At 56.2% G+C, this 13,568-nt stretch overlaps 1 protein-coding gene across 5 annotated transcripts in view; it reads left to right on the plus strand.

Moving 5' to 3' along the window:
• Window positions 1-558: 558 nt before the first annotated feature.
• Window positions 559-13,568, plus strand: part of UNC5B (unc-5 netrin receptor B) — an 87,139-nt gene continuing 74,129 nt past the window's right edge. For 2 of the 5 annotated variants that reach the window (XM_060126039.1, XM_060126043.1), the window contains exon 1: window positions 560-1,043. In XM_060126039.1, coding sequence (XP_059982022.1) covers window positions 965-1,043 — 79 coding nt within the window. In that variant the 5' untranslated portion in view covers window positions 560-964. Of the gene's footprint in view, window positions 1,044-13,568 lie in introns of all 5 variants that reach the window. The other 3 variants (XM_060126041.1, XM_060126042.1, XM_060126044.1) reach the window with 2 other exon arrangements.

Consider the following 13,568-nt stretch of genomic DNA (forward strand, 5'->3'; position numbering starts at 1 on the left):
CAAGGTCATACCCACAAGTAGGGCCAAACAGGATGATCCAAGTCCACATAGCTGTAAGCCCCTGCTTACCACGGACTTGAGTGTTTGAGATTTCCTCACTGAAGGAACTTTTTTGGTAAAGACCCCCCCCCGCCCCCTGTAGAAGGCGTAGATTCTACGTAGTACAAACCAGGGAGCCAAAAACGACAGAGTCCTGAGTTTAATCAGAGGAGAAAGCTGACACAGCCAAGTCAGAGGAAAGCGCCAAGATACATTTCTTTAGTTTCTGGAAACAAAAATTGGGCAGACTCCGCTTCCAGCTACGATCTAGCGGCCGGGATTTCCAACGCTCCGGGCCCAGAGTTTCGCGCGGACCCCCCCTGAAGGGCCCCCAGCTCCGCCAAAGCCGCGCCCAAGGGGCCGTCGTTACCCCCTAGAAAGGCCCTCCGCCGGCTCCGCCTTTGCCCGCCCAGGCCCCGCCCCGGCCGCGCGCTGTCCTGCTCTGCTCGCGGACTCACTTGGGCGAGCGAGCGGCAGCGCTCGGCCTTGTGGCAGGCGGCGGAGGCCGGCGAGGGCGCCGGAGCCGCGGGCAGCGGCGGGGCGCAGGGAGGCGCGCACGGGGGCTCGGACGGCGCGGCGTTGGCCGCTGCGGGCGCCGCTGAGCGCTCTCACCCTCAGTCGCGCAACTTCGAAACCAGGACGCGGGAGCCTGAGGAGCGCTCGAGCCCCGGAGCCTGAGGAGCGCAGAGAGGGGCACGCCGGAGCCTGGCCGGAGAGCGGGCGCCGGGTACCCATAGCGTTCCGAGCGCCGGGCAGCCCTCTGCGAAGCGTGGCTGCCTCTGCCCCCACGGAGGGCACGGGCTGGCGCGGCCGGGCGCCGGGGAGGACGGCGAGGAGGAGGCGGCGGCGGCGGAGACGGCGGCGGCGAGGCTGGGGCCAGGGAGAGAGCCCTGGGGGAGAGGCGCCCGAGCCGGGCCGCGGGAGCATGTGGGCCCGGAGCGGAGCGCGGGGCGCGCTACTGCTGACACTCCTGCTCTGCTGGGACCTGAGGCTGAGCCAAGCAGGTAGGGAGCGTTCGGGCATGGGGGAGGGGAGCGAGGCGAGCGAGGGGACCCTGGCGCCTCACTCTGCTCTGAAGTTGAGGTGGTCTATCGCTCCGTCAGTGCGCACAGGGAAAGCGGTAAGGGCGCCCAAGTTAAAAGGTAGATTTCTCTGCCCCAATAAAGTGGGCGATGGCGCAGATATCTCGCGGGGCGGGGCGGGGCGGGGGTGTTGCTCAGGCTCTCCAGCTCCCGCCTGGAAGGGAGAGATCGCTTCTTTTCCCTGGAACGGTGTCCAAGTCGGGGTGTGCGCCTCCCGGAGTACCGGCCTCCGGGGGACCCCTGGCGTCGCGCGCGCCTGGCAGCGGCGCCAAAAAACCACAGTCGCTGCACAGGCCAGATGTGCGCTCGCTTGCTGTTCGCCGGCAACTTCCTAGTCCAGGTCCCGGCTCGCCCAGACTCCTAGCGTGGCACAGACCCGAATCCGCATATGAGAAGGAGGGAGCGAGAAACCTGGGGAACACGGGAAGCGCGGGTCCGCTCCGCCAGCCAGATGAGGCCAGCTTGTAGGGTTTTGTTATCGAAGGGAATAGGGCTGTCTTGCACGTACAGCTTTCCTCGAGATCTTGGGATCCGCAGGCCTGGAAGAATTTTTTTCTGGGTGTTGGTGTTGTGTGTTGTGGGGAGGAGTACGTAGTGATCCTGACGAGTTTCCTTTTAAATGAATCACTGACAAGTCTCCCCGTCTGGGAAGCCGACAAGGTGCGCTCTCCACGCTCCTACTCCAGACCCAGCAAGATGCCTTAAGGGAGTCGCTGGGCTCCTAAAATAAAGTCCCTATTCCCCCTCTCCCGCCGTGGCTGTGTACACGTCTCGCTGGTCTGTAGCTGGGCCGGGCGTAGCTGACTGGGCTGCGTCTTCCTGGGGAGCGGGTGGACACACGGGAGCCAACCCATCTCTCTCTCTCTCCCTCTCCCTCTCCCTCTCCCTCTCCCTCTCCCTCTCTCTCTCTCTCTCTCTCTCTCTCTCTCTCTCTCTCTCTCTCTCCCCCCCCTCCCCTCCCTCTCTCCTCTCTTCTCTCTCTCTCTCTCTCTCTCTCTCTCTCCTCTCTCTCTCTCTCCTCTCTTCTCTCTCTCTCTCTCTCTCTCTCTCTCTCTCTCTCTCTCTCTCTCTCTCTCTCTCCCCCCCCTCCCTCCCCCCCTCCGTCTCTCTCACTCTCTCCCCCCAGAAACCAAGCACCGGGCTTCCGAGGTTGGGTGGGCGTGGGCCGCATCCTGCATTGACTCCGAAAACTGGTGCACAAAGTGGACAGATGACGCAGCCCTCCCCCCTCTACCTTCCGCTTGGATGTTGACGTCCGCCGCCCTCCTCCCCGCCCCCCCACCCGAACGTCCCACGCCCGCCTCCCCCACTTATAGTCAGCTATTCCTCACTCTGGAATTAATGATTCCCATGGCCCAGGAGTGAGGGCTTGATTTTAGCACATACCCCACTTTTTTTTTTTTTGGCCAGCCTTGTGTTGTAAAGTTACGACACAATCATTTGATCCACGTTAATTATGATTTGGGTAGACTCTGGTATTTAAAGCAGTGTTTTGAAGTTGGAAGGTAATGATGGGGGAGGAAGCAGGCTGCTGAGTGACCAACTTTGTTTTAAAGAGTGCAGTTGGGTGTGGGAGGTGCTGGGTTGGGGTGTTGGTTTCTGGTTTGGGGGTGTTTGAGGGGAGGTGATTGGAGGGTTGGGTGAAGTCTCTGTAAATGGCATATGGGCAGGATTGGGTCTTGGGAAGCTGTGTTTGGACCGGCAGGGCAAGGGTATCAGGAATAAATACTGGGGTTACTGAGGGTGGGGAGATGGGGAGGCAGGAGAAAGACAAGACCGGTTGGCCTAGAGTTCTCCAGAGCTGCAGAGTAGGCTCTGCTGGGGAGGCTGGGGGTGGCCTGCCTTGCCTGCTTAACAAAGCCTCTGGCCCCCACCTTCCCCAGAAGAAACGCCAGGCCCAAGGCTTTGATGGATTTGAGCACGATTGGTGCCCAGCCAGAAATGGGTGGCTTTGATTTCTCACTAGCGAGCAGAACTGGCCTTGGAATTGTGCTCATTACTTAGCGCAGCAGGGGTTGCCTGTCCACCAGCCTGGAGAGGGGCCAACTGGTGGGGTCAGCCTGCTGCCTTCCCTTTGCCCTCAGAAACCTGCCTTCAGGAGAGAGAACATGCCCCTTCCTCCTACACAGCCCTTGTACTCTAATGCCACAGGCACAGAACATTTTTCAGAATGTTCTTTAGGTCTTCCCAGTGATTCCTCATGAGCTCCATTGCACAGATGGGGAAAATGAAGTCCAGGATGTTGCCTTTCCTCAAATCTTGCCTTCACGTGACCGCAGATTGCAGATTTGTATCCAGGGCTCCTGTCCGATAGCGGGCTGATTCAGGCCACTTTGGACTCCTCCTTTTGGTCCCAGCCATGGGAGGGGGAAGCTCCTTCTTGGGCGTGTCCAAGCTCTCCTCAAGGGGCAGGCACCTCTCTCTCCTTTCCCCTACCCCCATTCCCAGTGAATATGGGAATGAGTTCCCTTTCCAGCACTGAGAATTTTTTTTTAAGCCATAAAATTTGATGGTGGAGAAATCAAACCTGGAACCATAAACCCGAGACTCTTAGAAGATTTCAGCAAGTGACTGGCCAGGAGAGGCCACTTCAAAAGCCCAGGCTGGCTCTGGGAATCTCCTCCCACCCACCCCTCAGCCTTTCCTGGAGCTTCCCCCCCCCCCCCCCCGTACGAGGGCCTCTCCCTGTTGTAGCCTCTCCCGTTGCGGGGCACAGGCTCCGGATGCGCAGGCCCAGCGACCATGGCTCACGGGCCCAGCCACTCCGTGGCATGTGGGATCTTCCCGGACCGGGGCACGAACGCGTATCCCCTGCATCGGCAGGCAGACTCTCAACCACTGCGCCACCAGGGAAGCCCTTTCCTGGAGCTTTTAATGAGCCTTTCCTTGGCCTCTGGCTGGGATGGTTGAGAAGGAAACAAGGTGTCATGATAGCACTTCTTTTTAAGGTGCAATTAAAATCGGAGTTTTCCTAATGTCTCTGCTGTGTGTGTGTGTGTGTGTGTGTGTGTGTGTGTGTGTGTGTGTGTGTGTGTGTGTGTGTGTGTGTGTGTGTGTGTGTGTGTGTGTGTGTGTGTGTGTGTGTGTGTGTGGTGGTGGCCTGTCCTTGTCTTCCTCTACTCTGTACCAAATGCCCATTTCACTTAAACAAATGGAAAATCAAGAGCCTCTTACTGGGTTTTCTCATTAAAGTGAAAGTACCACTGCAGGGGAGGAATTTTGTATGTAATTTCTCTCCCCACCCCACAGACTGGGAATTCCATAGGATCCCAGACAATTCCTGTCTCTTCCAATCCGCTTGTTTAACTGCTGAAGCTTTGGGACGGGCCCTGACTTGCCCAGGACTGCACTGGGACTCAAGGATAGAGCTGACATTTGAACTCAGGCCTCATAAACCTCATTCTAGTTGTGGCTCCTTTATTCCACCTGGGCTGCAGACTGGCCGCATGGGTCTGGGATTGAGATTCAGAAATCAAGGCCCAGCTAAGGCAGGCAGCTAATGATGAAGTAGGTTTGGTACCTGAGTTAGACTGGGACTTGCTGGGGGATGGTGGAAAGAAATTGGGAGCAGGGACCTGGGAGAGGTGGAACAGGGCTGGACCAAAGATCAAGGGGAGACCCTGAGACCAGGCAAGTGCCCAGGGGTAGCCTTCCAACACTGATCCTCTCAGAAAAAGCCCCCACCTGCCCCAGGTGAGATAAATCACAAGCCAGCCTCAGAGCTCTGTACCTATTTGTATAGTTTGGGGCAAAATAGGTTTTTACTTTTTTATTTTGAAGCTTCGGGGGCTCATCTCCTGCACTCACTTTGTTGTTGAGTTTCTCCTGGACTGAGGTACTATGACCTGTTCCTGGCTGCCAGACCACGTCGTCAGGTCTGCCTACCACTTCCCCTTCCCTTTTACCAGCAATGGCTTCTAGGGAGGGTCTGGGCTGCCTGGGGCTTCGAGGATGAGGCTGGAGGGGAGGTGGATCTCTTACATTCCAAGCGCTTGGTTGGTGATTCTCATTGGCCCATCCTGGAGCCTCCTCCCGGGCCTGCTGGCCAAACATATGGTCATTTGAACCTTATCGCTGGGGTTGGAGTAACAAGGAGGCACCTTGGAGCACCCTGAGGCCTGGAGGAAAGGGAGGAGAGACAGGGGTCCTAGGTTGGGGTTTAGGGGTTGGCTTCGTGGGGCTGGGGAGTAGAGAGAGACTGCTGCCTAGGCAGGTTGGCACCCAGGGGCAGAGAGGAGGAAGCTGGCCGCTGAGGCCAGAGCTGGTGACTCTGGCCTCTTCCTCCTCCTCTTCGTCCTCCCCGGTTTTCTAAACAGCTTCCACAAACGGAATCATTAAAGCTGTGAAGGCAAAATGAAACCAAGTAAGTGTGTTCTGTGCTTTTCTGTTTCTTTCCTTTTATTAAAGGAAAATTTAGAATACCGTAATTAGAATAATATGAGGAAGGGCAGTTTCAGAAGGGTGGAGGGAATGTGTGCCCTCCATCCTTTTGATTTACTTCTGAAGTTGGGCCTGGGCCGCCACCTCCTGCCCCCCTTGGGCCCGCACCCGGCCTGGAGCCCGGGGAGTTTCTCCCCCACCCGACCTAGTGCATTTTGGCAAGCCGGGGCCAGGTGAGACCCCGTCCTCTGTGCCAGCCACTGCCCCCCACGACCCCGCAGGGCAGGCAAGCCCTGGCGAGGCCCGACCACCAGTACCCCGTGGCGCCCCTTTCTCTCCTAAGCTGAGAGGCTAATGGCAGCGAAAACATTTGCTGAAGTGCTGGCATAAATCAGCTGCCTCCCCGCTCCCCCCACCCTACCCCTTTTGTTTCCTCTTCCTTCTCTCCCAAAGCCCTGGGTTGCTGGAAGCTTCCGAATTTACCCTTGCGGACACAGCAGCCCGGTTAGCATCTCCGCCTGGTGGGCTGATTCAGCGCGCGTACCTGGGGGTTGCGCACACCTTGGCACCGCCCGCTCCCCCTTCCCTTCCTATCCTGAGCCACCCTGATCCCCCTCGGCCCCCTGGCCAGTCCCCTCCACCCCATCCCCTGCTGAGCTAAATCAGTCTTCGGGAGTCCACACCTCTCAAGGCATGGTTGGTTAGGGAGTGAGCTCGCAGCAGAGCCTCCCTCCTTCTCACCTCCCAGAGCAGGCTGCCCCCAGTGCCTCACAACTTCCCCGCCGCTGGGCGGCTCTTTTCTCGAGGAAGACAGGATGTGGGTGTGAGAGCGTGCATGGAGGAGTGAGTGGGGTGAGAATGTGTGTGGAGGAGGTGGGCGGGGCCGGGAGTGTGCAGTGGGAGGTGAGGGTAGGTGTGGTGCTGCATTGGGTGCTGGGCATGGAGGTGAAGTGTGCAGGAGGAATGAGTGTGTGTGCTGAGTTGTGCCTTTTGCATATGGGATGTGTGGTGTAGGTGGCTGTGTGTGTGTTTGGGTGGGGGAGGTATGCAGTGTACATATGGGTGCAGCTGTGGTGTGTTTGTGTGTAAACAGGAATGTGTTGTGTGGGGACGGTGAGTCACCGCCAGGCTTGGGAAGCTCCTCTCTTGTATTCTTAGGGCTGCCTGTTTGAGGTGGGACCCAGGTGAGCAGGATTTGGTCCATTTGGGCTGAATGCCGGGTTGTGGAGTTGGAAGGGAGGAAGCTGGCTTCCCCCACTGAGGGCAGGTGGGACAGACTGGCCACAGACAAGCCCTAAAGCCAGTCCAGGAGCTTCAGTGCCTACCCCCAGGAGGACAGGGGTCCGAGTCCTGGGGTCTCCTGCAGTCAGCTCCCAGCTTCCCTAGAACAGTGACAGGGCCTGTGGTTTGAAGATCTGCTCTGATCTGGGTCCGGTTCACGCTTCACCCTCCAGGGGGAGTGGGGTGTCCACTGGAATTTGCCAGAGAAGAGGCAAGCAGAGCTTGGGTGAGTGGCATCCCTCATGGAGAGCAACGTGGGCAGGCACGGCTGGGCCTGGGACTCTCGTGGATGCAATTAAGAGGACACATGCACACACAGACACACACATGAGCCCTGGACTCCTCTGTTCCTCATTTCCATGGTCACAAAGGGCTCCCCTGCTTTCCCAGTTCCCCTGCCTTCCTTAACTCTAGGATAAGGTGTGCTGTTGTGGACCAGAGAGACCTATAGGAAAATCACAGCTCCACCGGTATACATATTGCTTTACAGATTATAAAACCCTCATACGTAAGACCTCAGTTTGTCCTTGTAAGAACCCCACTGGGGAGGTGGGTGCCACTTAGGAAGCCCACCTCAGACCTGGGTCAGAGCCAGAGCAGCCCTGGCCCCAGCCCTCAAGGTGGTCACTGTGTGGGAGGGATGCTGATTTCCACTCCAAAAAATGGTAAATGACATTCCGAGAGCCCCTGTATGTAGCAAATGAGAGCAACGACACTACAGCTGACCTTTGAATAGCTCGGAGTTAGGGGCGCTGACACCCCAGCAGTTAAAAATCCTCTGTCTGCTATCTCAGCCTCAAAAATAAAGGAATTGATAAGCGACTCACCCAAAGGCAGGAAGCTGAAATGGTTTGGATAGAATCAGGACTCAAACACTAGTTCTTTTGATTCCACATATTGTAATCTCTAATTGAACATAAACTCATCCCCACAATTAACTTAAAGATCTGTAAAATGAAAATACAGCTACTATGTTTATTGAAAAAAATCTGCCTATAAGTGGACCCACACAGTTCAAGCCCGTATTGTTCAAGGGTCAACTGTCTATTCAGGGAAGAGAGCCTTGGGGCTTCCTGGAGGAGGTGATGTGAGCCAGACCTTGACTCTCATTTTTGGGTCTTTCTAAGAGCATTTCTGAAGAGGAGACAAGATGGGGGTGGGGTGAAGAAGGCCCGAGACTTCTCCCACTCTTAAGAAGTTGGCCCTGTCAGCATCTGCAAGGCCTCTATCCTGCGTGGACACCAATCCTTGGTGAGCCAACCTTCGGCCATATTTCCATCCTGGCCTTCCCAGGCCCAACTGAAGGGGTGTGCCTTGGGGGACCCACCCCTCTCAGCTACCTCTTGCACTGGAGATGAAAAGATTTCTTATTCTTTGATTTGCTCTCTGTGGTTCTTGAAGATGGAGTGCGCCCAGAAAACGCTTTTTAAGAAATGGTAGGGATTATGTTGGGGATGGAAGCATGGGGAGGTATGCTTCTTTGCCTCCTGCCAGGCCCCCATCAGAGAACACAGAGTGGGTAAGAAGGGAAGCACAGTCCTCAGCCCAGCTACTTCCATGAGCCCGTTGGAGGGGGCAAGCTCACTTCTCATCACCTCCAGGAAGCCCCAGCCCCTCTGCCTACCCCTTCTCACAGAGGCCCCTCCCCAGGGCCTCAGCTGTGGGTGCATGGTGTGGCCAACTGGGATTCTGAGGAGTTTAGCATAGCCCCCCAGCATTGCCACTTACTAACTCTGTGGCCTTGGCCAGTTCACGTAACTGTGCTCTGCCTCAGTTTCCTCATCTGTAAAATGGGGATGATAATAATAATATTGTCCTCACAGGGTTGTTTTGAGGATCACATGACCTGATATAAAGTACAGGGCCTGGCACACAGAGCTTAGGGAGCACTCAGGCAAAGCCTCCTCAGGAGAGAGCCGTGCAATGCCAGAGACGTCCTCCAGGGGAGTGGGGGGAGGAGAAAGCAGGGAGGCTCAGGGCCTGGAGGCCCAGCAGCTCCTGGCCTGCGAGTTAGGGGACTCTGGTTTTTGCTCTTTCTCTGCTGTGTGACCTTAGGCAAGTGGCTTTCCCTCTCTGGGTCCCATCTGTAAATTTGGGATGGGGGAAAGGTGGAAGGATGATCCTTAGGGGCTCTGGGGTTTTTGTCTGGTTCCATGTGAATAGGCCCCAGCAACCAACAAGAGACAGAGGTAACCATGGCCCAGAACCACTGTGTTTACAGAGGCCCCTCCAGAAAGTCAATATATCGACTAGAATGCCCTTGTGAGCATTATGCGGCCCTGGGTCTCTCTCTCCAAAGCTATAAATCACCCTCTGGGACCTCGGTCCCTTTTTCTTGTTTCATGAGCATCTCCTGCCACACAGACTCAGAGCCCCAGATGCCAAGCAGGGCCCGGGAGGCAGAGAAGGACCCTATCGCCAAAGGCATCCTGGGCATGTGAGCAGAGGGGCACTTGCTGCCCGACCCTGCCACTGCCACAAGGCTCAAGGGGGCCCTCTGGAGGGTGTGGCAGGAACACATTGTCCAGACCTGGCCATCCCATCCACTGTTTCATTTCTCAGGAGTGGAGGGTGGCTGAGCGCGGGGGTGGGGAATGAGGACTCCTGTCACCACATTGGGTGTTGGAACACACCGAGCCCTGAAACTTGGTGCACATGGACATTCGTTCAGTCTGAGCATTTGCTGGGCTCTGGGGTCAGACGTGGGCAAAGTACCGGCCTGACCCTTGAATTGATTTGTGTCTCTTCTTGAAGCATAAGCCACGTGCCAGACCTGTGATGCTGGGGTGCAACAGGAGTGTGTGATGGGGCAACAGAGAGGAGCCCTTCTGAGGACGAGCCGAGACGTGCGTACTGGGAGAGGTCTGGCATGGTGCTTAGAGGGCGGGCTGTGCAGTCAGACTACTTGGGTTCAAATCCTGGCTATTCCAGCATCTGGCTATGTGTCCTAGAGCAAGTTGTCTACCCTCTCTGAGCTTTAGTTTCTTCATTTGTAAAGGGGGAGTGGTAATAGCACCAGTCTCATCAGATCCTTGTGGGGATGAATGAGATAATGTATGCAAATGCTTTGCACATTCTAAGTCGCTCAGTAAAGCTCACTGTCCTCCTCCTCCTCCTCCTCGTTGTTATTGGTGCCACGTATTGGGTGATAACAACAGGAAATCCTTCAGCTGTTGAGAGAAGCTCCTGTGGGCCTGGGTGGTTGGTCAGGGAAGGCTTCCTGGAGGAGGGGAGGATGGTGCTTGACTGGCTTTGGAAGGATGAGCAGAGCTTGGGTGAACAGAAAGGGCCTTCTTGGTAGGGGGTGTGTATGTGAAGGTGTGGGGTGGGAGTGTCTGACACATCCCCCAGGAGACGGATTCTGAATTCAGCCACCTGATCATCTGGTAAAACAAGACTTCTGGAGCCAGGGGTCCCTTCTTAGTCGAAAGAGCCAAGGCTTTGGAATTAAAAGGATTTGACTCTTACTGAGTGCCTGGGCCAGGTGGCTCAACCTCTGTGTACCCCAGCGTCCCCATCTGTGGGGTGGGGATGACCCCGCTGACTTCACTGGATGGTGATGTGATGTGAGATAAACATGCAGTCCTGGCACGGAGTAGGTTCCATTGATTCCCCTTGGCCTCACTCCTACCTGCCTTTCCCTGCCCCCAGTCTGGCTGCCCCCTTGGCTGGGCCTGGGCCCTGCTTCTCTCCCTGTACATCTCTGGGCAGGAAAGCAGGGGGACAGAGAGTTCCTGGTGGCAGTTTCCTTGTTGACCAGAGAGCCAGGGAGAGGGGCAAGAAGAAGGAGGCTGCCTTTTCTAGTCCCTGATGCCCACCTGGGCCTGGTGGATATCAGGAGGCATCCCTAGGGTCTGGGAGGAGCGTCTTCTGCTGAGATCACCCAGGAGGCTGTAACCCCCAGAGGCCCTGACTGGTATCTGGAGGCATTACTGGCGGCAGGAGACAGAGCCGAAGGCAAGCAGCTCTGTAATGCAATCAGAGGTGCCTGCCTGCCCAGCCTGGGCACCCATGGAGGATGCAGAGCTTATAAGAAGTTGACCGGGATTCCAGGAATGTTGTTCCTGGCTCCCCTCCTCCATCCCACCTTTGGTCATTCTGTGAAAAAGCAGGACAGAGACTCAGAGACAGAGGGGTGACCTGGGGTGGGGTGGGGTATGTCTTATGGGGCAGGTTCCCACCCTTCTGTTTCCTGTCACCCAAGCCAGGGCCCTGGGGACAAGGAGGCAGGGTCAGCGGGTGGAGACAGGATGGGGTTGAAACAACTGGATGACAGGAGAGCAACCGTGACACTAGGTGCCTAGGGAGCCTGGGTCTGCTTGGTCTGATGTTGCTCACTCGCATGTCCCTGGCACCCAGCACAGTTCCTGGAACACAGAGAGTGCTTGATGAACACTTGTAGAACAGATGAATGAGGATCCCCGCAAGCCTTCCTCACCCAGGAGCTTGCTGTGACTCACTCCCTGCCACACTTTGGACTTGCTACTGTAGACGCGCAACCAAAGAATTAGAAGATTCTCGTTGCTTTGCTTACAGCCCCACCCTCCCCCGCTCTGCCTGCCTCTCTCCCTTCATTCTCTCCTGCTTTCCATCTTTGATCACTTACTATGCACAGGGTACCATGGATGTCAGAGCCAAGTCTTCAGTGGTCAGAGCCCCTAGGTAGCAAAGAATTTACTCACTAAATCCGGTGGAACCACGAAGAATTAATCGAGGACTGCCGGCAAGTGCCCTCTGCCCCTTTGTGTGGAGAAAGCAGACTGGCAGACATTTGCTGGGCTGGTAAACTTTGTACTCACCTGCATGGTCGCCTTCACAAGCCATAGCTGGCTGGTCCAGGCCCTTTAAAGATGTTTGTTTCCTGGGAATTCCCTGGGGGTCCAGTGGTTAGGACTCTGTGCTCTCACTGCTGAGGGCTCTGGTTCGATCCCTGGTTACGGAACTAAAATCCCACAGGCGACACGGCCAAAGAAACAAACACAAACAGACAAACAAAAAAAGATGTTTGTTTCCTATTTGCAGTCTCAAGCCCATTGATCATTCCCCTCCACCTTGTCTTCTAGTGGCTCAAGAGAAAGTCCGTTGCAGGGACACTGGCCCTGGGGCCTGGGAGCAGGTGTGGGCTGAGACAGTACATCTGAAGGTTCATGGGCAGGGTCTGACTGGAGGCCTCAGCCCTCCAGAGCAACTGCCAGCAGCGTCTTGGCAGGAGCTGGTTTTGATACAGGGGAGCAGTTTTGGCTGCAGAGTCTGGCTAAGCCAGGCTCCCCTTGGCACTGCGTCCAGTGTTAACATTCAGGGATCATCCCTGGGAGATTAAACACCCCCAGGCCCTTAGCCGAGGCAGCAGTAGTCCTGGGCCCATTGCCACGCTCACAGCTGGGCACCCGCCGGCCCTTGCCAGGAGCCCCTAACACAGGTTCACCTGGAACTCCTGCCTGGCAGCCCGAGATAGCCGGAGCTGATGGACACAGCAACCCCTGCTGCAAATGTGAGGCCCCACATTTTCCTGCTGGTTCGTCCCACTCTGTACAGACACACACATACAGAAAGAGTCCTAAGCTGAGGAGTGGGAAACCCGGATTCTAATCCTGGCCAGCAGCTAATCTGCTGTGTGGCATTGAGCTAGTCCCTTTCCCTCTCTGGGCTTCAGTGTCCTCATCTGTCCGGTGGAAGAGGGTCTGCCCTAGAATCAGTAAATTGGGTTCAAGTCCTGGCTCCGACACTAGCTGTAATTCCCCTAGCCTGCATCGCCTCACTGTGAAATGGCGGTCCTGATTGGTTGTTGGGGAGATGAAAACGAGATGAGGCATGGTCAGTAAAGGTCAGCCCCCTTTTCTTTCTACCTGGGAGGAAATCAATCTGCAAATCGCTGGTTACACCCCTCCTTTCTTTCCAATATTCCCCTCTTGACATAGGGAGTATTAGACATAAAGTTCAGGATGGCCCACAGGGTGACTTGGTGAGCCGCCTGAGGGGAAGCCTGCGTTGTCATAGGATTTGGAAAGAGCACTGGACGAGGAGTCTGGAATCTTCAGCCCTAAGGTCAACTGTGTCCGTACAGAGTGGGATGCACCAGCAGGAAAATGTAGGGCCAGATCTGTCTTTGTGTGACAGGCAAATCACTCACCCTCTCTGAGCCTCAGTTTACCCATCAGCAAAAGGAATAAAAGAAGCTGAATGCTAGGTAGGACCCAGGGAGAAAATGCCTGGACAGGTGCTTTGGAAACTTCTCCAAACCCCAGGGGCCACTGATCTGAGGTGGAAGGAGGCCGGTACAGCAGGCTCTGTTCCCCCAGGGGCTGTGCAGAGAGCTGTTCGCTGTGGGGCAGGCAGGAGAGGGCCTGCGTTTCCACTTCCCTGGCTGGAACCTCCCGCTGGCGGGTGGGCCCTGGCTTCTCCCCGTGGCCTAGATGGCCACGGCTATTGAGGTAGATGACAAGAGTTTGGGTCGCTTCCCATCCCTCTCTGCTCCACACCCCAGAGTAGGGGAGGCCGGGGTGCCACGTCAGGGAAGGTTAGTGTCAGTGCTGGGTTTGAGGTGTCCAGCCAGCACGCCATCTGCCATGCCCACCAGAAGTTACATAATCCCTCGGCCGGCTGCCTGTTCTTAGAAAACAGGACAGTCAGGACCAGCAGGGAGTGGAGGTTAGGGTTTTCTTCCCTCTGCTTTGTTCCCTCACAGCCCAGCACCTCCCTGGACCCGTCTTCGTTCTCCTGGTTGTTCCCACACTGTCTGGAGCCTGAGGCATAAATGCTGGGACCGATCAAGGCAGAGATTGGAAG

The sequence above is a fragment of the Lagenorhynchus albirostris genome, chromosome 16, assembly GCF_949774975.1.
Source record: "Lagenorhynchus albirostris chromosome 16, mLagAlb1.1, whole genome shotgun sequence".
Classification (NCBI taxonomy): domain Eukaryota; kingdom Metazoa; phylum Chordata; class Mammalia; order Artiodactyla; family Delphinidae; genus Lagenorhynchus; species Lagenorhynchus albirostris.